At 36.8% G+C, this 24,503-nt stretch overlaps 1 protein-coding gene across 8 annotated transcripts in view; it reads left to right on the plus strand.

Moving 5' to 3' along the window:
* ATRX (ATRX chromatin remodeler) overlaps nt 1-24,503 on the plus strand; it is a 308,093-nt gene that overhangs the window by 214,499 nt on the left and 69,091 nt on the right. For all 8 annotated transcript variants that reach the window (XM_019436157.2, XM_019436156.2, XM_053891478.1 and 5 more), the window contains 2 exons: nt 12,203-12,356; nt 17,314-17,420. In XM_019436157.2, the coding sequence (XP_019291702.1) occupies nt 12,203-12,356; nt 17,314-17,420 (261 nt within the window). The remainder of the gene's footprint in view (nt 1-12,202; nt 12,357-17,313; nt 17,421-24,503) is intronic.

The following is a 24,503-nucleotide window of genomic DNA, read 5'->3' on the forward strand; positions in this document are numbered from 1 at the left end:
TAGTACAATTAAATTACAAAATTTTCCTCCTTATTCTTCTCTGCTGTTGTCCCATGAAGGCAGTTTATTGTCACTGTTCATCTTCCAGTTAGATTTAAAGAATACTTTTCTAAGAATAGTAAAGGAATAGTTGTAATTGAATTTATTAAGAAGCTCTTTTTCATTTAAATTTCTCCTCAGTTGTCTCATAATTGTAAATAAATAGCTTAAAATTTATGTGGTCCTAGGAATGATTTTCTTAAAATATTCTTGTTGAAATTTTTTTGTAACTTATGGTTAGGAGAAGAGGGAGAGTAGACTAATTGGTATGCTCATCCTGTGCTATAAATGGGTTAAATAAAAGTATGCTGAGGTACTGATCCCTTTGTCACTTACAAGTACAAGTGGGTACTGAGGTAGCTGGGTCACCTCTAGAAATGAGCAACCTCTTCCATTTTCTCTGGGTTGCTATATAAATAGTATTGTTTTCCATATATGTCATCATATAAAAATGGTTGGAAGGAATTGGGGCAGAGAGTAGGTGGCTGACTATATGTCATGAACTTAAAAGCAGATAGGGAAGGTTGTGAGTCCCAAATGACAAATTTTGACTGCTTGTCTAAGGTCTTTACATTTTAGGTGTGTGCAGTCAAATAGAAGTCATTCATATGTAGATGTATCTTATATTTTCTTCAGCTGTGTACATGTATAGTTTATTAGAAATATTTTCCAGAACAAATTGATGATAAAAATCTATTTTGGGGGGTACCTGGGTGTCTCAGTTGGTTAAGCATCCAACTCTTGGTTTAGGGTCAGGTCGTGATCTCACAGTTCATGAGTTCAAGCTCAGCATCAGACTTTGTGCTGACAGGGCAGAGTCTGCTTGGGATTCTCACCCTCCCTCTCTTTCTGCCCTTCCCCCATTCATGCTTTTTCTCTATCTCATATTTTTGTAATTTAGATCTAGATTACTCCAAATAAGGCTGAGTAGATCATAGTATATAGACACATATAATAGGTATTGTGTAGCTTTGTAAAAAATAATTACTTTCTTGGCAACTCAGTGGCTCAGTTGGTTAAGCCTCCTACTGTTCCTCTCGGTTCAGGTCATGATCTCAGGGTTCGTGAGTTCAAGCCCCCTGTCGGGCTCTGGGCTGACAGCACGGAGCATGCTTGGAGTTCCCTCTCCCTCTTTCTCTGTGCCTACCTTACTTAGGCAGTCTCCCTCTCTGTCTCTCTCTCAAAATAAATAAATCAACTTAAAAAAAATTAAAAGTTATATATAATTACTTTCTCATAAGAAATGTAAGAAAACCTAAATAGGAAGGATTAAAGGGCTAAAATGTTGCATTTAGAATTTGAACTGTATATTAATTAAGTAGATGGTTATAATTGAGCTATGATTTTCACTGCATATTTCATTTTTACTTTCAATGAGTTGCTGTTTCTTTTTACAGTAGCTTTCTGAATGTTTTCAGAAGCAATATCTTGAATACGTCTTTTAAGTTAACCTTATGGCATCCCTATTTCTATTTTTCAGTGTTTTATTAGAAAGACAGTCTTTTTATGAGGAAATGACTATGTAAACTACAAAGTATTCAATTCATTATTATTTCACTATTTTTAGAGTAAGCTTCATTGGTGAGCATTTACACTTTAAAATGTCTGTAATTTATTATATGGGTATAAACTTCTGTGGCAGAATCCTTGTATGTGATATAGGAGCATAAAATTAGCACTAATAAACCACATTTATTCATTTGACAAATATTTATTTGAGTGCTTACTATGTGCCAAGCACTGCTGTAGAAGCTTGGGTTATATCAGTGAACAAAATGCACTCATGGAGTTTAACATTCTACTACTAGTACTATATAGATTCATAATACTTTAAAGATATGCTTTTCCTTATAAAACTGCTGTGTATCTTGCTGCAAATGTAGTTACATATATATTTAGAAAAATGTGCTTCAAGAAATTATGGGTAAAGTTGTTGCTGTTCATTTGTATTCCTTTTGTGCCTTACCTTGTAAGCATTTTGTGATATCCAGAGTGGATATTAAGGAGTGGCTTTGATTAATTAATTTACTTTTTCTTGTCATGTATATAAGGACAAGGTTATAACAGAAGTAATAGTTAATCCATGTGGATGATGAAATAAGAATATTCAACATAAAATACCTGTAAGTTTTAATTAGATATTCAGGATATTCATTAACTGGAGTAGCCCTTGTATTTCTAAACCAGTTTTTAGTTTTTTAGACATTACTATAAAGTATTGTGGTTATATCCAATAGGATCAAAATTCAAATGGAATCTTTTGTATTTGCACAGAAATTATCATCTATCCAAGACTTCTTACCTAGCTACCACATTTTTTTTTTGCTACCACATTGTTACTAACTTTCTGCCAGCATTTTTTATTGCTAACATTTTCACCTTAGATAAATTACCCTTAGTGGGTAACCATTCCTAAAGTTATGTGTGATCTGTGGAACTGCAGAATTCTCTAAAGGAATTTGTTACTTGGCCAGTTGACTAATTGTAGAATGGAGTTTAGTTAACATTTGCTTGATAAACTATTTGTCAGTGGCCCCCAAGACCACCCTGAGGTTCAGTGATTCACAGGGACTCAGCATATAGTTATATTCAGGTCTATGATTTCTTACAATCAAAGGGTACAAAGCAAAATCAGCAAAGGGAAAAGGCACATAGAGTAGAGTCCAGAGGAAACCAGGCATAACCTTCCAAGAGTCTTCTCCCAGTGGAGTCACTCGAGATGTACTGATTTCTTCAGAAATAAGTTATGATAACATGTGAAGTGTCATCTACAAAAGAAGGTCATTCATTAGAGACCCAAGTGTCTAAGTTTTTTTATATATGTTTTAAACACTGTCTGTCTGATGCATACCACATTTCAGCCTCTCAGAAAGAAAATATGTGTTCAGAATAAGCCACTCTAGGCACAGTGAGTCATTCTTATCAGGGAAAGTTTTATATTAGTACAGAAAGCTGTTTACCATTCAAGTACCCAGGGCCAGCCTTGCAAAGCAGGCTTTTCTAACATGTAATTTTAGGTGACTCTTGAAGAGAGTGAAGCATAAATAGAAGTTTGCCTTGCAAAGAATGGGAAAGGTATGGATTCAAGGAAAGGTATGGATTCTTGGAAATATGTGACATGTTTCGATAATAGTTCATTGTGGTTTGAATATCAATACTTAATGAGCTATCTATAAGTAATGGAAATTACCAGGACCCAGACACACACACACACAAAAAGGAACTGATAATTTAAACCATTAAAGGTATGCTATGGAAGCCCTAGGGATATGCTAGTCTTGTGACTAGCAGCTTTGGCTTTCACCTACTCAGTGATATGATAGAAGGCTTTGAGCCCTCTATGAGGTGGAGAGTTCTTTGAACCCAGATTAAAGCTGAATCTCTAAAGGGTATATATAGTCCATTGAAGAATAGGATAGAAAAAAAAAATGTGCCTATCAATCCAGATAGATGACAAAGTTTATCTGTTTCACCCTGGTCTCTGGGTTGAGAAAAATAGTTTCTTTGCATTCATAATCTTGGGCTTTCCCTTATATAGGTTATGATTTGAATGTACATTACTTAGTCTAAAAATCTCAAGCTGAAATACCTTGAGTATTCGGGGTTGTTGATCCTTTGGAGCACCTGGCAGAAGCAGATGCAGAATAAGTACGGAGATGTATGACCTTTACCAAGGATTCTCACATATCACAAATGCAGTGAAAGTGAAATGACGATAAAAATTATAGAGAGTTCCGGTGAAAGATGGCTGCATAGGAGGGCACTGGGCTCACATCGTCCTGCTGATCACTTAGATTCCACCCACACCTGCCTAAATAACCCAGAAAACCTCCAGAAGCCTAGCAGAATGGACTCTCTGGAGCCAAGTGTAGTCAAGAGGCCCACGGAAGAGGGTAGGAAGGGCAGAGAGGTGGTGCGTGTTACACGGACTGGCAAGAGGGAGCCAGGATGGTGGAGGGGCAGCCCGCCCAGCAAGGCAGAGCCCCTGAAGTCTGGTTTGCAGAAGCGGAGGGGCGGACTGCGTGAGTTCTGACAACCAGTGGGACTTAACATCTGGAATGTTAAAAGTCAACAGCTCTGCTTGGAAAGCAGGAGGGTTAGAGGACAGTAGGAGGGAGAGTTGTTGAGCCCCAGGAGACAGAGCTCAGCTCGGTGGGGACCAAAGGTGCTGGCAAGCGCCATCTCCCTCTCCCTTCCCCCAGCCATAATCCCAAAGGGAACCAGTTCCCATCACCGAGCTTCCTTGCACAGTGCAAGCACCCAACGCTGTGCTTCTGTGGATCTATCCCTCCGACTGGTCTGCCTCCTTACCAGAGCTGCAGGGCTCCTCCCGCAGGGGACCACCAAAGGCAAAGCTAGCTAAACCTGCCCCTCCTGCCTCTGTACACCTTGCGGATCCATCCCTTCTAATACACCCTTGGCCAGATCCCATCCAAGTCTCACCAAAAGCTTGGCAGTGTGCAAGGAGCCCAGATAGGGGCCACACCTCTGCACAGTGAGCCCTGCCCCTGGGAGAGGGGAAGATAAGGTACACACCCGTCTGACTGTGGCCCCATCTGTGGGCTGGGAACAGACATCGCGTCTCACTGCGGCCCCACCCACGAAAACAAGTTACTCCAGACAGCACAGGGGACATGCCCTGCAGTTTGGCAACACCCCAGGAACTATCCAAAATAACAAAATGGAAGAACTCTCCTCAAAACAAACTCCAGGAAGTAGCAACAGCTAATGAATTGATCAGAAATGATTTAAGCAATATAACGGAACAAGAATTTAGAATAATGGTCATAAAATTAATCTCTGGGCTTGAAAAAAGTATAGAGGACTTTTTTCTCTATAGCAGAGAATCTATTGCTACAGAGATCAAGGGACTAAGAAATAGTCATGAGGAGCTAAAAAATGCTATAAATGAAGTGCAAAATAAAATGGCAACCACAGCTCGGATTAAAGAGGCAGAGGAGAGAATAGGTGAATAAGAATGTAAAATTATGGAAAAGAGGAAGCTGAGAAAAAGATAAAAAAAATCCAGGAGTATGAGGGGAGAATTAGAGCACTAACTGACGCAATCAAACAGAGCAATATCCATATCATGGTAGTACCAGAAGAAGAAAAAGAAGAGACAGAGAGAGAAAGGGGCTGAAGGTGTACTTGAACAGATTATAGCTGAGAACTTCCCTGATCTGGGGAAGGAAACAGGCATTGAAATCCAAGAGGCACACAGAAAACTCCCTTCAGGTGTAACTTGAATCGATCTTCTGCATGACATATCAGTGAAACTGGCAAAATACAAGGATAAAGTAGAGAATTCTGAAAGCAGCTAGGGAATAAACAGGCCCTAACTTACAAAGGTAAACACATAAGGGTAGTAGCTGACCTACCTACTGAAACTTGGCAGGCCAGAAAGGAATGGCAAGAAGTCTTCAATGTGATGAACAGGAAAAAAAAAAATTGCAGCAGAGAATCCTTTATCCAGCAAGTCTGTCTTTCAGAATAGAAGGAGAGATAAAGGTCTTCCCAAACAAAAACTGAAGGAATTCATCACCACTAAACCAGTCCTACAAGAGATCCTAAGGGGGATTCTGTGAGTGAAATGTTGCAAGGACCACAAAGTACCAGAGACATCACTACAAGAATGACACCTACAGACATCACAATGACTTCTAAACCCATATCTTTCAATTATATCACTGAATGTAAATGGACTAAATGCTCCAACCAAAAGACATAGGGTATCAGAATGGATACAAAAGCAAAACCTATCTATTTGCTGTCTACAAGAGACTCATTTTAGACCCGAGGACACCTTCAGATTGAAAGTGAGGGGATGGAGAACTATCTATCATGCTACTGGAAGTCAAAAGAAAGCTGGAGTAGCCATACTTATATCAGACAAACTAGACTTTAAATTAAAGGCTGTAACAAGAGATGAAGAAGGGCATTATATAATAATTACAGGGTCTATCCATCAGGAAGAGCTAACAATTATAAATGTCTGTGTGCCTAATACGGGAGCCCCCAAATGTATAAAACAATCACAAACACAAGCAACCTTATTGATAAGAATGTGGTAATTGCAGGGGACTTTGATACTCCACTTATAACAATGGATAGATCATCTTGACACAGGATCAATAAAGAAACAAGGGCCCTGAATGATGCATTGGATCAGATGGACTTGACAGATATACTGAGAACTCTGCATCCCAAAGCAACAGAATATACTTTCTTCTCGAGTGCACATGGAACATTCTCAAAGATATATCACATATTATTTTGGGTCACAAAACAGCCCTTCATAAGTATAAAAGAATTCAGATCATACCATGCATACTTGCAGACCACAGTCCTATGAAACTTGAAATCAACCACAAGAAAAAGTTAGGAAAACCTCCAAAAGCATGGAAGTAAAGAACACCCTATTTAAGAATGAATGGGTATGGGGCGCCTGGGTGGCGCAGTCGGTTAAGCGTCCGACTTCAGCCAGGTCACGATCTCACGGTCCGTGAGTTCGAGCCCCGCGTCAGGCTCTGGGCTGATGGCTCAGAGCCTGGAGCCTGTTTCCGATTCTGTGTCTCCCTCTCTCTCTGTCCCTCCCCCGTTCATGCTCTGTCTCTCTCTGTCCCACAAATAAATAAAAAAACGTTGGAAAAAAAAAAAAAAAAGAATGAATGGGTGAACCAGGCAATTAGAGGAGAAATTTAAAAATATATGGAAACAGATGAAAATGAAACACAAGAATCCAAACGCTTTGGGATGCAGTGAAGGCAGTCCTGAGAGGAAAATGCATTGCAATCGAGGCCTATCTCAAGGAACAAGAAAAATCCCAAATACAAAATCTAACACCACACCTAAAGGAAATAGAAGCAGAACAGCAAAGACACCCCAAACCCAGCAGAAGAAGAGAAATAATGAAGAGCAGAGCAGAAATAAACAACATAGAATCTAAAAAAACCGTTGAGGAGATCAGTGAAACCAAGAGTTGGTTTTTTGAAAAAATAAACCAAATGGATAAACCTCTAGCCAGGCTTCTCAAAAGGAAAAGGGAGATGACCCAAATAGATAAAATCATGAATGAAAATGGAATTATGACAACCAATCCCTCAGAAATACAAGCCATTATCAGGGAATACTATGAAAAATTATATGCCAACAAACTGGGCAACCTGGAAGAAATGGACAAATTCCTCAACACCCACCCACTTCCAAAACTCAAACAGGAATAAATAGAAAACTTGAACAGACCCATAACCAGTGAATAAATTGAACGAGTTATCAAAAATCTCCCAACAAGTAAGAGTCCAGGACCAGATGGCTTCCCAGGGGAATTATACCAGACATTTAAAGCAGAGATAATACCTATCCTTCTCAAGCTATTCCAAAAAGTAGAAAGGGAAGGAAAACTACCAGACTCATTCTATGAAGCCAGCATTACTTTGATTCCTAAACCAGACAGAGACCCAGTAAAAATGAGAACTACAGGCCAATATCCCTGATGAATATGGATGCAAAAATTCTCAATAAGATACTAGCAAATCAAATTCAACAGCATATAAAAAGAATTATTCACCATGATCACGTGGGATTCATTCATGGGCTGCAGGGCTGTTTCAACATTTGCAAATCAATCAATGTGATACATCCCATTAATAAAAGAAAAGAACCATATTATCCTGTCAATCGATGCAGAAAAAGCATTTGACAAAATTCAGCATCCTTTCTTCAGAAAAACCCTTGAGAAAGTTGGGATAGAAGGAACATCCTTAAACATCATCAAAGCCATTTATGAAAAGTCCACAGCTAACATCATCCTCAATGGGGAAAAACTGAGAGCTTTCCCCCTGAGATCAGGAACATGACAGGGATGTCCACTCTCACTGCTGTTGTTGAACATAGTGTTGGAAGTGCTAGCATCAGTAAGCAGACAACAAAAGGAAATCAAAGGCATCAAAATTGGCAAAGATGTAGTCAAGCTTTCACTTTTTGCAGACGACATGATATTATACATGGAAAACTCAATAGACTCCACCAGAAGTCTGCTAGAACTGATACATGAATTCAGCAACGTCTCAGGATACAAAATCAATGTACAGAAATCAGTTCCATTCTTATACACTAACAATGAAGCAACAGAAAGACAAATAAAGAAACTGATCCCATTCACAATTGCATCGAGAATCATAAAATACCTACGAATAAACCTAACCAAAGATGTAAAAGATCTGTGTGCTGCAAACTATTGAAAGGTTATGAAGGAAATTGAAGACAGAAATGGAAAAACGTTCTGTGCTCATGGATTGGAAGAATAAATATTGTTAAAATGTCAGTACTACCCAAAGCAGTCTACACATTCCATGCAACAAAATTGCACCAGCATTCCTCTGAAAGCTAGAACAAACAATCCTAAAGTTTGTATGGAACCACAAAAGACCCTGAATAGCCAAAGTAATTTTCAGGAAGAAGACCAAAGTGGGAGGCATCACAATCCCAGACTTTAGCCTCTACTACAAAGCTGTAATCATCAAGACAGCATGGTATTGGCACCAAAACAGACACATAGACCAATGGAGTAGAATAGAAACCCCAGAATTGGACTCGCAAAAGTATGGCCAACTAATCTTTGACAAAGCAGGAAAGAATATCCAATGGAAAAAAGACAATCTCTTTCACAAATGGTGCTGGGAGAGCTGGATGGCAACATGCAGAAGAATGAAACTAGACCACTTTCTTACACCATTCACAAAGATAAACTCAAAATGGACAAAGGACCTGAATGTGAGACAGGAAACCATCCAAACCCTAGAGGAGAAAGCAGGAAAAAACCTCTCTTTCAGCCGCAGCAATTTCTTACTTGACACATCCCCAAAGGCAAGGGAATTAAAAGCAAATGAACTATTGGGACCTCATGAAGATAAAAAGCTTATGCACTGCAAAGGAAACAGTCAACAGAACTAAAAGGCAAGCAACGGAATGGGAAAAGATATTTGCAAATGACGTATCGGGCAAAGGGCTAGTATCCAAAATCTATACAGAACTCACCAAACTCCACACCCGAAAAACAAATAATCCAGTGAAGAAATGGGCAGAAAACATGAATAGGCACATCTCTAAAGAAGACATCCAGAGGGCCAACAGGCACATGAAAAGAGGCTCAGCATCACTCCTCATCAGGGAAATACAAATTAAAACCACACTGAGATATCGCCTCATGCCAGTCAGAGTGACTAAAATGAACAAATCAGGAGACTGTAGATGCTGACGAGGATGTGGAGAAACGGGAACCCTCTAGCACTGTTGGTGGGAATGCAAACTGGTGCAGCCGCTCTGGAAAACAGTGTTGAGGTTCCTCAAAAAATTAAAAATAGACCTACCCTATGACCCAGCAATAGCACTGCTGGGAATTTACTCAAGGGATACAGGAATGCTGATGCATAGGGGCACTTGTACCCCAATGTTTATAGCAGCACTTTCAACAATAGCCAAATTATGTAAAGAGCCTAAATGTCCATGAACTGATGAGTGGATAAAGAAATTGTGGTTTATATACACAATGGAATACTACGTGGCAATGAGAAAGAATGAAATATGGCCTTTTGTGGCAACATGGATGGAACTGGAGAGTGTTATGCTAAGTGAAATAAGTCATATGGAGAAAGACAGATACTATATGTTTTCACTCTTATGTGGATCCTGAGAAACTTAACTGAAGACCATGGGGGAGGGGAACGTAAAAAAAAAAAAAAAAAAAAAAAGGTTAGAGAGGGAGGGAGCCAAAACTTAAAAGACTCTTAAAAACTGAGAACAAACTGAGGGTTGATGGGGTTTCGAGGGAGGGGAGGGTGGGTGAGGGGTATTGAGGAGGGCACCTGTTGGGATGAGCACTAGGTGTTGTATGGAAACCAATTGACAATAAATCTCACATTAAAAAAAATTACAGAATAACCAAGGAAACTATTATCTTCAGGAAACGTTAGCCACAAAATAAGTTAGCAGCAAGCCTGATACAAGTTAACACACAAAACTAACAGCCTAATTAGATTCTCTAGGGCCTCAGATAATAGAAGTTTTTGATAAAGACTACAGTTATTTTTAGTGAGAATTTTAAATATCACACGTGTAAGTTTATGCCATAAAATTTAAAACTTATGAGATAGACAATATTCTAGAAAAATATAACAACATTGAGTGTTCTTTTGACAGTAGCCAAAAATTAGAAATTATCTACATGTCTATGAGAGGGACTGATGAGGAGATGCCATAATGTCTATGAGGAGAGCTAAAAATGATGGTATATTTGGGCAGTGGAATTCTACATAGCGGTTAGAGTGATTAAGTAAGTCTCACTTTGAATGAAAAATGATAAGCTACATTTATTGAAGAAATAAATCATATAAAGATACATCCAGTATGTACTGATTACATGGAGTTTAAAAACATGAAAGGTAATATAGGGTTTAGGCATACATGTGTAGTGAAAATATAAAAACATACACAAAAATAGTAAATATTGAATTGAGGGTTTTATTTTATTTTCATTTATATATATTTGAGTTTTTCCTTTTTTTAAGTGTAGTTGACTCAATATTAGATTAGTTTCAGGTGTACAACTTAGTGATTTGACAAGTTTATGCATTATGCTATATTCCCCACAAATGTGGCTATCATTTGTCCTATTATATTGCTATTAATGATATCATTAACTGTATTCCTTATGCTGTGCCTTTTATTCTCATGACTTGGTTTGTTCTATGTATTTATAGGTCTGATACTGCTTTTTGTTTGTTTATTCATTTGTTTTGCTTTGTTTTTAGATTCCCATGAGTTAACTCATTCCATAACCCGAGGCCTGTACGTCCCTCTCCCCTTCACCCATTTTGCCTGTCTGCCCATCCTCCTCCCCTCTGGCAACACTGTTTGTTCTCTGTATTTATATAGCTGATTCTGCTTTTTCTTTATTCATTTTTTAAGATTCCACTTATGGGCAGAATAATATGGTATTTTCCCTTATGAGTCTGACTTATTTCACATACCTTAATACCCTATAAATCTAGAGAGTTTCATAAGTTGGGATTTTAGAAACCTAGAAAGAAGGGAAGGATAGAAGAGGATGTAATTGAGTGTGGTTACATATTAGTAGTCACCTGCATCAGAAGTAGATTTAATTAATAAGTGGTAAAATTTAATGAAGATGGGATGTGGGAAACACTGGTGTTCATTATATTCTATATATTTTTGTGAATGTTTAAAATATTTTGTTTATAACAAAAATGTGTAAAAATTTAAAATAGTTTGCATTAAAAAGCAGTTGAGGGAAGGTACAAAAACCAGGTAAACCTTTATGTTCCTTGTTTTGAATTGAACTGTTTATGTTTAGATATAATGGATTATTTTGTATTACTTTCTTCTTACATCTTTTATAGTCAAAAGTTTGCAGGGAAAATAAGAAAATGATTTAACATGATATGATCATTCTGGGATCAATCCTTGTTTGTTTTCCAGAATTCTAGTAGGAAAGAGAAATGTTTCATGCCCCTAAGATCTTTTCTCTCTTAATCTCTGAGTCAGTCTGTCTCTTCCCTCCCTCCTCTCCTCCCTACCTTTCTCTGTCTTTCTTTGGTTCTCTATGTCTTTTTCTCTCCTAGTCTCTGTCTCTTGAGATGTGTGTTGGGAGTTATACTCTCTCAGTGACTTGGGGGCTTTGCCTCTTAGGGTCTCTGTTTTTCTGAGTCTCCCACTCCCAGGCACTGTTTCTCATAGTTGTACTTTCTCAGGGTCTTTCTCTTGCTTACTCTCTCACTTGGTGTGCCTGCTCCCACTCAATGTTTTTCTTCCTTTGCATCCATACGTGTGTGTTTGTGTGTGTCTGACTCCCTGTCTCTTTCTCTCCCTCTCCTAGGATGGGTTTGTCCCCTCTACTCCACTCCCCCACCTTGTGTCTTTTTCTCACAGTATAACTCTCTCTTTCCTGGGGTGGTCTTTTTTCCCTCTTTTTTGCAAGAGGGTGCCCTCCCTCCCCGTTATCCCCCTCTCCCCTCTCCTCTTCTTCCTTCCTCTCTCTCCCTCTCTCTCCTCTTTCTCTTGGTGCCTGTCTTAATCTTTCTTTTAGGATCTTTCAGTTTTCTTTCCTTATTTGCCTACTCATTTATGTTTCATTTGTTTTATTTAGGTAAAGCTACTTCTTCTTCTAATCCAAGCAGCCCAGCTCCAGACTGGTACAAAGATTTTGTTACAGATGCTGATGCTGAGGTTTTAGAACATTCTGGAAAAATGGTACTTCTCTTTGAAATTCTTCGAATGGCAGAGGAAATTGGGGATAAAGTGTAAGTTTCTCCTATTTTTATTCTATAAATGAACCTTTTTAATAATCCTTCTGTTGTTTAAACAATTTATTTGAAGAAATCTGTTTTGTTTTCTTCCTTAGAACGATGTAATTTTTTTGGTTAGTGTAGTGATAGACCACTATCTTCCTTCTAAGCCACTAGTTCTGAGTGCATATTCTGGTTATTTCTTGATTGCGGTTTTCCCTTTCTGGCTATTGCACCTTGAACTTATTTCTTTGAGCCAAGCCTCTGATGGATATCTATATTTCACTATCTTTAATATTATTTTTCAATCCATGTAGTGTGGTTTCTACCATGTCACTTTATTGAGATTTTTTTCCCCCCTAAAGTCAGTTAGTGACCTTTTAATCTCCAAATCTAGTGCCCTTCAGACTGTATTTCACCTCTTTGACTATTCTCCATAATTTCTCCTTTGTTTTTGTTCCTGTTTGTTTTACTTCTAGCATTTGTGTCCCCATTCCCTTCCTTGCGTCCCTGCCTTCCACTCTCATCCTTCAAATTACTATTCAGAATACATACTTTTAATGTTTTGAACCATACTTACTATTTAGGTTGTTATAAGGTCCCAACATCTGATCATAAAATATTTTAAAAATGTGTCTGTGATTCTTTTAATAACAGTTTAACATAAGGCTGAAATCTTTTATCTTAAAAACTTTCAAACTTAGTTCTTTTAACTCTTGGAAGGAGGTAGATCTGCTATTAATATTTCTAATCCATCTTTTAATATACCTCTAATGTTAATAAATTCATTTTTAAAATTTTTTTTTAAATTTTAATGTTTATTTCTGAGACAGAGACAGAGCATGAGTGGGGGAGGGGCAGAGAGAGAGGGAGACACAGAATTAGAAGCAGGCTCCAGGCTCTGAGCTGTCAGCACAGAGCCTGATGCGGGGCTCAAACTCACAAACCGTGAGATCATGACCTGATCTGAAGTCGGTCGCTCAACTGACTGAGCCACCCAGGCGACCCTAATGTTAATGCATTCTAATATACTTGTATGTCTTTTCACTGGATAGTGAGTTGTTTGAAGACACAGACTGTTTTATTATTTTTATTAACTTACTATATCTTGCACTTAGTAAGTACTTGATAAAATTTATTTTTGTTGTATATTACGACTTTATTTACACAGAAACAAGTGGTTCAGATATGTGATGAATGGAGTGACAATATTGGAGGTAAAGGACATGTTTTGGAATAGAAATAACAGGATTTAGTACATTAAATTCAGGGCAATAAGAATGAAAGAGTAGTCAAAAATGACTCCTAGGCTTCCAGACCAGGAGGCTGGTGAATTCTGGTGCTACTTACTAAAATGGAGAATAGGGAAGAACTACGTTTATTAGACATCGTAAAGAAGTCTGTTCTGGCTATGTTAAGTTTGAGAGCCCTATTAGATATCCATAGAAGATGCAAGTAGAAAGTGGATATTTGAATTCAGCATTCCTAAGAAGTCAGGAGAAATGATTGCTCTGACATGCTTTGCTCTTTTCTGCTATCAACTTCTGTAGTTTAAAATTAATTTTTATTTGGGTACCATACAAGAATTTTAAGAATATGGAAGGGATTTTAGTGGTCTTTGAATTTCCTAGGCAGTGCAAGAATCTCTTCCACCATTTTCATCATGATGTTCTCGTAGCCTCTCCTATGGTAGAACATTTGCCATTTCAGAAGGCTACCTATAGTTGAATACTTCAAATTTTTAGAAATTGTATCCTTATCTTTAGTTTGTACTTTATCCCTATACATTTTCCTTGTGGTTTAAAATTGAACATATCTTTTGCTTTTTTTACACTCTTATAGTGATTTTTTTTAGTTATAAGCCCAACTGATAGACATTATCAGTGCTAATACTATAAAACTATGCATTTCCTTAACTGTGATTACCACTATTCTTTATTTGTCCAACATTTCCTTATGGAAGTTTTCAAACATAAAAACAGAAAGAATTTTACAGTGAATACCCATATGCCTATCACCTAGCATCTGTACTATATTCTATATTTCATTGTACTTTCTTTATTACATATCTATTTATCTATCCATCTTATTTTCCTGATGCCTTCCAATGCAGGTTGCAGACATCAATACTACTGTTTTAATTGTCTCCTTTTCAGATAATGGTGGGTTCATCTCTCTTGTCACTTTTAGCTTTTTTTTTTTTTTCTCTGCATTGATCTATTCTTTGTATGGCCTAATTTCATAGGTTTTAAACATACTTCAGTTTTTTAGCACCCATCTCAAAATGTGGTCACAGCAAACAAAACACTTCAACTGAGTTTTTATTAACACAGACTTAGAGTAAAGCAGGTTCTTGTTTATTCTGGACCCTATAGTTCATCCATGCGGTCCAATAGAGAGGTTTTCCAACATCTAAGTAACACTGTTGGTTCATATTGAACTCATGGTCAGCTGAGACTCTCGTTTATTTTTTAAAGAAGAACTGCTGTTAAATCAGATTTTTCTATTCTCTATTTGTGCAGTTGATCTTTTGACCCAAGTGTAAACTTGATATTTCGTGGGGCAAAAGATAAATGAATTTCAGTGATTTTAGCCAATGGTGTGTTGATAAATGTTTAACAACTGACTCTTCAGGAAAATAATAACACAAAAGGAAATGAAGCAAGAAAGAAAAGCTCTAATTTGTAACATTTGCTGATTTTCATAGTCAAATACTGCCATGTTCAATTTTAAGCTATCATCATGATGTCAGTGGTGGGAAGAAATGCTAACAATCTACTTTCCTGTTCCAAGCTAGTTATAGCTAATTCCAGTACACTACTGGTTTCAGTCCAGCCCTTCTAACTTGTTTTCTGTCGTTTAAATATTAAAATTTGATTAAATTTTAATTTTCCAGGTTTTTTTGTATATGTATGAATTTGATTTGTATTGATTTTATATTTTCATAGGAGTCACTAATAAAATAGATAAAGCCAAGGTAGTTTATACAAGTATGAAAATTATTACCAATCTGGGCAGTAGTTTTTCATGTTATCTGCAACTAGAAAAAGTCAACAGAGATAACCATTAGTATGTAGCCACTTAATCCTAATAATACCACCTTTTTCATAGTGAGGTTTTTCTGAGCTCAGTGGTTCCCAGAACCAGTCTTAATGCTGACTCAAGTCAACCTTTTTCCAGAATAGTAACCCAAATTCCAGATTAATTCCAATTAAATAAATAATTAGTATTTCTAAGAATAAGTCTCCTAGTTATAAGAATTGCAAGAAACTTAATCTGTAGCTCAGAAAGAAGTGATTCAGTAAAGGTTTTGATTCTGGGAAAGATAATCAACCTACTGAGGGATCAAGGCCGTTGGTCATTTAAACTTAGTATTGGGAATAAATTCATTTCCTTACCAGTATACCAGGAGTACCAACTAGGAGACATTAGACTTCCATAGTGCATGCAGAGTTTAGGAAGTCATACAATAGCCAGTGCATATGTTGTTAACTCCAACAGCTGTTTCATAACTTGAGTTGTTCTTTTTAGTTCTACTAAATCTGAAGACATCCAGCATTGAGTGTTGAAGGATCTTCTGGAGTCATAAAAGCATCGTTCTCTTACAGTACAGCTTTCAGAATCAATTAAAACCAAACTGTTTGGACAGATGTCTAGTTCCTTATATACTAACCTACTTTGTTTGCATATGTAAGGGAGAGAATGAGCCTTCCTTCATTCTCTTTCTAGATTTTTTTTTCATTTCCTGTGTATAATTATGTCCACTTCTCACCAAAGGGATAGATGAGAGTAGTGATTTTCAAACTGTTTCTCAGAGCCCTTGAAAGTTGGTGACCTAGAGCAAAGGCTAAGGGGCCAGTGACACTTTTACCTTCTTCTCCCCCAAGGCACCCTGATTTTATTTTATGTGTATGTATACACACGTGTGTGTGTGTGTGTGTGTGTGTGTGTGTGTGTGTGTGTATTAAGTTTTTATTTAAGTCCCAGTTAGTTAACATACAATGTAATTGTAGTTTCAGGTTCAACACGTGATGGGGATTAAAGAGTGTACTTGTAATGAGCATCAGGTGTTGTATAGAAGTGTTGAATCACTATATAGTAATTATATTGAAATTATTTATTATATTTAATACCGCATAAGCCATTTTCATGGCTAAAATCAGGAGTTAGAAAACTATTGGGATGGCGAATAAGGAATCAGACATATTTGAAATGGAATAACAAAGTGTTTTAGAATGTGTATAAGTCTAAAATTACTCAAATACTTTTAATAAGACTTTTTTATCATATTCACTAAGTAGTGTCTTTTATACAATAAAAGTTTTAAATTTTGCTGAAATCCCGTTTATCAGCTTTTTTCCTGTAGATCATACTTTTGGTGTTCTACGAATTGTTTGTCTAACCCCAAGTTACACGAATTTTCTTAATTGTGTTTTTTAAACATTCTACAGTTTAACATTTTAAATTTAGATTTATGCTTTATCTTGAATTACTTTTTGTATAAAGTGTGAGATTTAGGCCAAAATTCTTTTTTTTTTTTTTTTTTTTGCATATGGATGTTGAATTTTGCCAAGATCATTGTTGAAAAAATTATCCTTTTTCCACTGAATTGCCTCTGCTCTTTGTAAAAAACCATTTAGCTAACTATATTGTGTGGCTTTGTATATCTGGACCCTATATTCTGTTCCATTGATTTGTGCTTGTCCCTTAATCAGCACTACATTGTTCTGATTACTTAAGCTTTGTAAATGTTGAAATCACGTAGAGTTAGGCCTCCAACTTTTTCAAAGTTGTTTTGGGTACTGTGTGTGCTCAGCATTCTCATATAAACTTTAGAATCAGCTTGTTAATTTCTCAAAAGTCATACTATAGTTTTGATTAGAATTGTGTTGAATTTGTAGACCAGTTTGGGAAGAAGTGATATCTTTACTATGTGAATATTCTAATTCATGAACACTCTCCATTTTTTTAGCCTTGTTTTCAGCCAGTCTCTCATATCTCTGGACTTGATTGAAGATTTTCTTGAATTGGCTAGTAGGGAAAAGACGGAAGATAAAGATAAACCCCTTATTTATAAAGGTAAGTTACAAACATTTCTGTATTATAATTTTTGTATATGTGTTGCTGAAGCGAGCACTGTATTATAATTTTTGAAACCTTCGTTTAAATGTATTTTACAAGCATTTTAACAATAAAAGAAAAAAATACTACCCAGACACACAACTTTAATGTATTCATTTTTTCTGCACATTCTTCTTGTCCTTATCTATGTAAATATGGTCTTAACTGTTGGAATTGTAACATAAAATAAGATTTTTTGTTTTTTTTGTTTTTGTGAAGAGCTTTATTGACATATAATTCACATATCATGCAGTTCAACCATTTTAAGTGAATAGTTTATTGGTTTTTAGTATATTCATGGAGTTGTGCAACCATCACCACAACTTTCAACCATTTTAATCGCCACCAAAGAAACCCTGTATCCTTTAGCTATTACCCTCCTACCCGTGCCTTCCACCTCTTCAAACCTTAAGCAGTCACTCATCAATCTGCTTTCTGTTTCTATAGATTAACCTGTTCTGAAACTTTCATATAAGTGGATTCATATAATATGTGTTTTTTTGTGACTGTTTTTTTTTCATATAGTGTGTTTCAGGGTTTTCCATGTTGTAGCATGTGTCAATATCTTATTCATTAGGTAATAAAGACCTAATATTCCATTGTATGGATAATACCCACATTTTGATTATCCATTTATTCATTCATATATATCTGGGTTGTTTTCACCTTTTGACTGTTGTGAACAGTGCTATGATAAATATTTGTATTCAAGTATTTAAGCATCTGTTTTCACTTCTTTTGGTTGTATACTTAGGAATGGAATTATTGGGTCACGTGGTAATTTTATGTTTAACTTATTGAGGAACCACCAAACTGTTTTCCTTACTGGCTGTACTATTTTACATTTCCACAAACAGTGTACAAGGGTTCCAGTTTCTCCACATCTTCACCAATAGTTATCTTCTGTTTTGTTTTGCTTTGCTTTGCTTTGCATTGCTTTGTTTTATTACAAGCATACCTCAGGGATATTGAGGGTTTGGTTCCAGACCACTGCAAAAAAGCCTGGAGCCTGCTTTGGATTCTTTGTCTCCCTCTCTCTCTCTCTCTCTGCCCCTCCCCCACTCATGCTCTCTCTCAAAAAAAATGAATAATCATTAAAAAAATAAGACAGCAGTGAAGTTTGCTGCATTGACTTTTTACATGAACAGTTTCTGTGTAGCATGCAATGCTGTTTGATAACATTTTATCCCCAGTAGAATTCCTTTCAAAATTGGATTCAGTCTTCTCAAACCCTGTTGCTGCTTTATCAAATAAGTTTATATAACATTTTGGATCATTTGTTGTCATTTCAATGATCTTCACAGCATCTTCACCAGAAGTAGATTCCACCTCAAGAAACCACTTTCTTTTCTCATCTGTAAGAGGCAAATCCTCATCTGTTCAAGTTTTATCTTGACATTGCAGCAATTCAGTCCTATCTTCAGGCTTCACTTCTCTTTTTTTTTTTCAAAAAACTTTTTTAAGTTTATTTATTTCAAAAGAGAGACAGTGTGAGTGGGGGAGGGGTAGAGAGGGAAACAGAAAATCCCTAGCAGGCTCTGTGCTGCCAGGGTGGAGCCCGATGTAGGGATCAAACCCACTAAAGTGTGAGATTATGACCTGAGCTGAAACCGAGAGTTGGATGCTTAACCGACTGAGCCACCCAGGCACCCCTCAGGCTTCACTTCTAATTCCAGTTGTCTTGCTATTTCAATCACATCTGAAGTTATTTCTTCCAGTGAAATCTTGAACCTCTAAAATTCATCTATGAGGGTTGGATTCAACTTCTTCCAAATGTCAATATTTTGACCTCTTCCCATGAATCACAAATGTTCTTTTTTATTATTTTTTATTTTGAAAGAGAGAGAGTGTGTGCATGTAAGCAGGGGAGGAGCAAGGAGAGAGGGAGAGAGAGAATCCCAAGCAGGTTCTGCACCATCAGTGCAGAACCCAATGTGGGTCTGAACCCATGAACCGTGAGATCATGACCTGAACTGAAATCAAGTCGGATGCTTAACTGACTGAGCCACCCACGTGCCCCATTTTAATCGCCACCAAAGAAACCCTGTATCCTTTAGCTATTACCCTCCTACCCGTGCCTTCCACCTCTTCAAACCTTAAGCAGTCACTCATCAATCTACTTTCTGTTTCTATAGATTAACCTGTTCTGAAACTTTCATATAAAGGGATTCATATAATATAAACGTGCCCCATTTTAATCGCCACCAAAGAAACCCTGTATCCTTTAGCTATTACCCTCCTACCCGTGCCTTCCACCTCTTCAAACCTTAAGCAGTCACTCATCAATCTAATAGCACCTAGAATGGTGCTATGAGATTAGAATTAATAGAATTAATAGCACCTAGAATGGTGAATGCTTTCCAGAAGGTTTTCAATTTATTTTGAGACTACAGCCTTACAAAATGTATTTCTTAAATCATAAAACTCGAATGTTTAAATTACTCTTTCATCTATGGGCTGCAGAATAAATGGTGTGTTAGCAGATCATGAAAACAACATTAATCTTGTGTTCATTTTCATAAGACTTCTTGGCTGATGAGGTGCATGGTCAATGAGCAGTAATATTTTGAAAGAAGCCTTTTTTTTTTTTCCTGAGCAGTAGGCCTCAACAGTGGACTTAAAATACTTAGTAAACCAGGTCAAAAACAGATGTGCCGTCATCCAGGCCTTGTTGTTCCCTTTATAGAGCACAGGCAGTGTAGATTTAGCTTAATTCTTCAGAGGCCCTGGATTTTTCAGAATAGTAAATGAGCATTAGCTTCAACTTAAAGTTACCAGCTGCATTAGCCCCTAAGAAGAGAGTCAGTCTGTTCTTTGAGTTTTGAAGCCAGGCATTGACTTCTCTCTAGCTATGAAAGTCAGAGATGACATCATCTTGTAATAGAAGGCTGTTTTGTCTACATTGAAAATATGTTGTTTAGTATAGCCACCTTTACTAATTATTTTAGCTAGATCTTCTGGATAACCTGCAACAGCTTTTACATCAGCACTTGTTGCTTCACCTTGCACTTTTGTGTTATGGAGACCACTTTCTTTGTATCTCATGAGTCAACCTCTGCTTGCTTTAAACTTTTCTTTTGCAGCTTCTTCACCTCTCTTGGCTTTCATAGAACTGGAGAGAGTTAGGGCCTTGCTCTGGATTAGATTTTGGCCTAATGAAATGTCATGACTGGTTTGATTTTCTATCCAGACCACTAAAACTTTTTCCACATCAGCAATGAGACTGTTTTGCTTCTTTAATCATTCATGTGTTCACTGGAGTAGCACTTTTAATTTCCTTGGAGAACTTTTCCTTTGCATTTACAACTTGGCTAACTGGCAGAAGAGGCCTAACTTTAGGCCCATCGCATCTGTCAACATGCCTTCCTCATTAAGCTTAATCATTTCTAGCTTTTGACTTAAAGTGAGAAACATATGACTCTTCCTTTTACTTGAACACCTAGAGGCCAAGTGTAGGGTTATTAATTGGCCCAATTTCATTATTATTGTGTCTCAGGAAATAGGAAGGTCTGAGGAGAGGGAGAGATGTGGGGGATTGGCCAGTTGGTGGAACAGTCAGAACACACACAACATTATATTAGTGAAGTTCTCTGTCTTCAGTGGGTGTAATTTGTTGTACCTCAAAATAGTTACAATAGTAACGTCAGATTTTACTGATCACAGATCACCATAACGAATATGGTAATGAAAAAGTTTGAAATATTGCTAGAATTTCCAAAATGGGACACAGAGACACAGAGTGCACAAATGTACCAATAGACTTGCTTGACACAGGGTTGCCACAAACCTTCAATTTGTGAAAAAACAGTATGTGAGAAATACCACAATAAAATAAGGCCAGCTTGTAAAGCCATCCTAGTGGCTATGAAGTGGTATCTCATTGTGATTTTGATTTGTATTTCTCTAATGACTCATAATGTTGAACATCTTTTCATGTTTTTATTGACTATTTGTATCTTTGGAGAAATGTTTATTGAGGTCCTTTGCCCATTTTTGAATTTGGTTGTCATTAAGTTTTAGGAGGTTTGTTTTATATTTTCTGCATATGAAGCTCTTATTAAATATATGATTCACAAATATTTTCTCTTGTTCTGTGGGTTGTCATTTCACTTTCTTTTTAAAAAAAATTTAGTGTTTATTCATTTTTTTGAGAGAGAGGGGGAGAGGGGCAGTGAGAGAGGGAGACACAGAATCTGAAGCAGGCTCCAGGCTCTGAACTGTCAGCACAGAGCCAGATGCAGGGCTCAAACCATGAACTGCGAGATCATGATCTGAGCTGAAGTCAGACACTTAACTGACTGAGCCACCTAGGTGCCCGTCACTTTCTTGATAGTGTTTTTTGATGGACACAAGTTACTCTTTTTGATGAAGTCCAGGAGATTTGTATTTTCTTTTGTTACTTGTGCTGTTGGTGTTATATCTAAAAAACCATTGCCAGATATGTTCATGAAGATTTATCCCTATGTTTCCTTCCAAGAATTGTATAACTTTTGCTCTTATATTTAGGTTTTTGATCCATTTTGAGTTGATTTCTATATATAATGTGAAGTAAAGGTCTAAATTTCTATATATGATGTGAAGTAAAGGTCCAACTTCAGTCTTTTGCTGTGTCTATTCAGTTATCCTTGCACTATTTCTTGAAAGGACTATTCTTTCCCTGTTTAATGGTCTTGGCACCCTTGTTGAAAATCAGCTGGTCATAGAGCCATAGGCTTATTTCTTGATTCTTAGTTCTATTCCACTAATCTATATCAGTCCTTATGCCAGTAACATACTGTCTTGATTATCTTTGCTTTGAAAATAAGTTTTGAAAGTGAATCATCCTGTTTTGTTCTTCTTCAAGATTGTTTAGGCTATTCTGGGTCCCTGGCAATTCCATATGAATTTTCAAATCAGTTTGTAAATTTCTACAGAGAAGTCAGCACAGGGATTCTGATTAGGATTCTAACTGGGATTATGATAGGGATTACGTTGAATCTTTATTTCATTTTAGGAAGCATTGCCATCTTAACAATATTCAGTCTTCTGATCCGTGAACTAGGATGTTTTAGGATTTATTTAGGTCTTTAATTTTCTTTCACAAGTGTTTTGTAGTTTTTAGTACATACATTTTGCATGTTGTGTGTTAATTTATTCCTACTTATTTTATTCTTTTTGATGGTAATTTAAATGGAATTTTGTTTTTAATAATAATTTTGGATTGTGTCTTGCAAATGGTTTTAAAAAATTAAGTTTTGCATATTCATTCAATTATTAGTCCTAATAGTTTTTAAGTGGATAAAGGGTTTTCCATATACAAGATCATATTATTTGCAAGTAAAGATAATTTATGTTTTCCTTTCCAATGTGGATTACTTCTGTTTCTTTTTCTTGACCAATTTCCCTGGTTACACCTCTTAGTACAGTGTTGAGTGACAAGAGCAGATGCCCTTTTCTTGTTCTTAATCTTGGGGGATAGAGCGTCTGATCTTTCACCATTAGTATAGTGTTGTAGTTTTTTCATAGAAGCTGAGGAAGTTCCTTTCTATTTCCAGTTTTGTAATTTTTTTTTATCATGAATGGTGTTAGATATTGTCAAATGATTTCTCTGCATCTACTGAGATTATCATATGGGTTTTTAAAATTCTTTTGATATGGTACATTACTTTGAATGTCAGATAGTAAACCAACCTTGCATGCCTGGGATAAATCCCATTTGGTCATGGTATATAATTCGCTTTATATGTTGCTGAATTCTGTTTACTAATATTTTGTTGAGGATTTGTGCATCCTTATTCCTAAGAGATACTAGTTTTCAGTTTTGTTTTCTTTTACTATTTGGTTTTGGTATGAGGCTAATACTGCCCTCATTTTAATGAGTTGGGAAGTATTCCTTTTCCTGTTTTTTGAAAGAGTTTGAAAAAAAAATGAAAGAGTTTGGGAAGAATTGATGTTAGTTCTTTTTAAAATGTTTGCCAGAACTCAGTAGTGAAGCCATCTGGAACTGGGCTTTTCTTGTGGATAGTTTTTATCATCATTATCAATAACATTATTGTAAAATATACATGACATAAAATTTAACATTTTGTCAGAGTAAAAAGGCAACCTACAGTACAGGAGAAAACATTTGCAACTCATATATCATTTAAGGGGTTAATATCCAGAATACGTAAAGAACTACAATTCAACAATAAACAGATAATCTAATTCAAAAAATGGGCAAAAGAAACAGACACTTGAAAAGGTGCTCAACATCACTCATCATCAGGGAAATACAGATCAAAACCACATTGAGATACCACCTCACACCGGTCAGAGTGGCTAAAATTAACAACTCAGGAAACAACAGCTGCTGGTGAAGATGTGGAGAAATGGGAACCCTCTTACAGTGTTGGTGGGAATGCAAACTGGTGCAGCTGCTCTGGAAAACAGTGTGGAGGTTCCTTAAAAAATAAAAAATAGAACTACCCTACAACCCAGAAATAGCACTACTAGGAATTTATACGGGGGATACAGGAGTGCTGATTCATAGGGGCACAAGTACCCCAATGTTTATAGCAGCAGTTTCAACAATAGCCATATTGTGGAAAGAGCCTAAATGTCCATCAACTGATGAATGGATAAAGAAGATGTAGTTTGTATATACAATGGGATACTACTTGGCACTGAGAAAGAATGAAATCCTGCCATTTGCGACAATGTGGATGGAACTGGAGGGTATTATGCTAAGAGAAATAAGTCAGTCAGAGAAGGACAGATATCATGTTTTCACTCATATGTGGAATTTGAGAAACTTAACAGAAGATCATGGGGGAAGGGAAGGGGAAAAATAGTTTCAAGCAGAGAGGGAGGCAAACCCATAAGAGACTCTTAAATACAGAGAACAAACTGAGGGTTGATGGGATGTCAGGGGAGAGGGAAAATGGGTGTTGGGCATTGAGGAGGGCACTTGTTAGGATGAGCACTGGGTGTTGTATGTAAGCAATGAATCACGGGAATCTACCTCCAAAACCAAGAGCACACTGTCTACACTGTATGTTAGCCAACCTGACAAATTATATT

The sequence above is a fragment of the Panthera pardus genome, unplaced genomic scaffold (assembly GCF_024362965.1).
Source record: "Panthera pardus isolate Hobbes unplaced genomic scaffold, ASM2436296v1 HiC_scaffold_27, whole genome shotgun sequence".
NCBI lineage: Eukaryota > Metazoa > Chordata > Mammalia > Carnivora > Felidae > Panthera > Panthera pardus.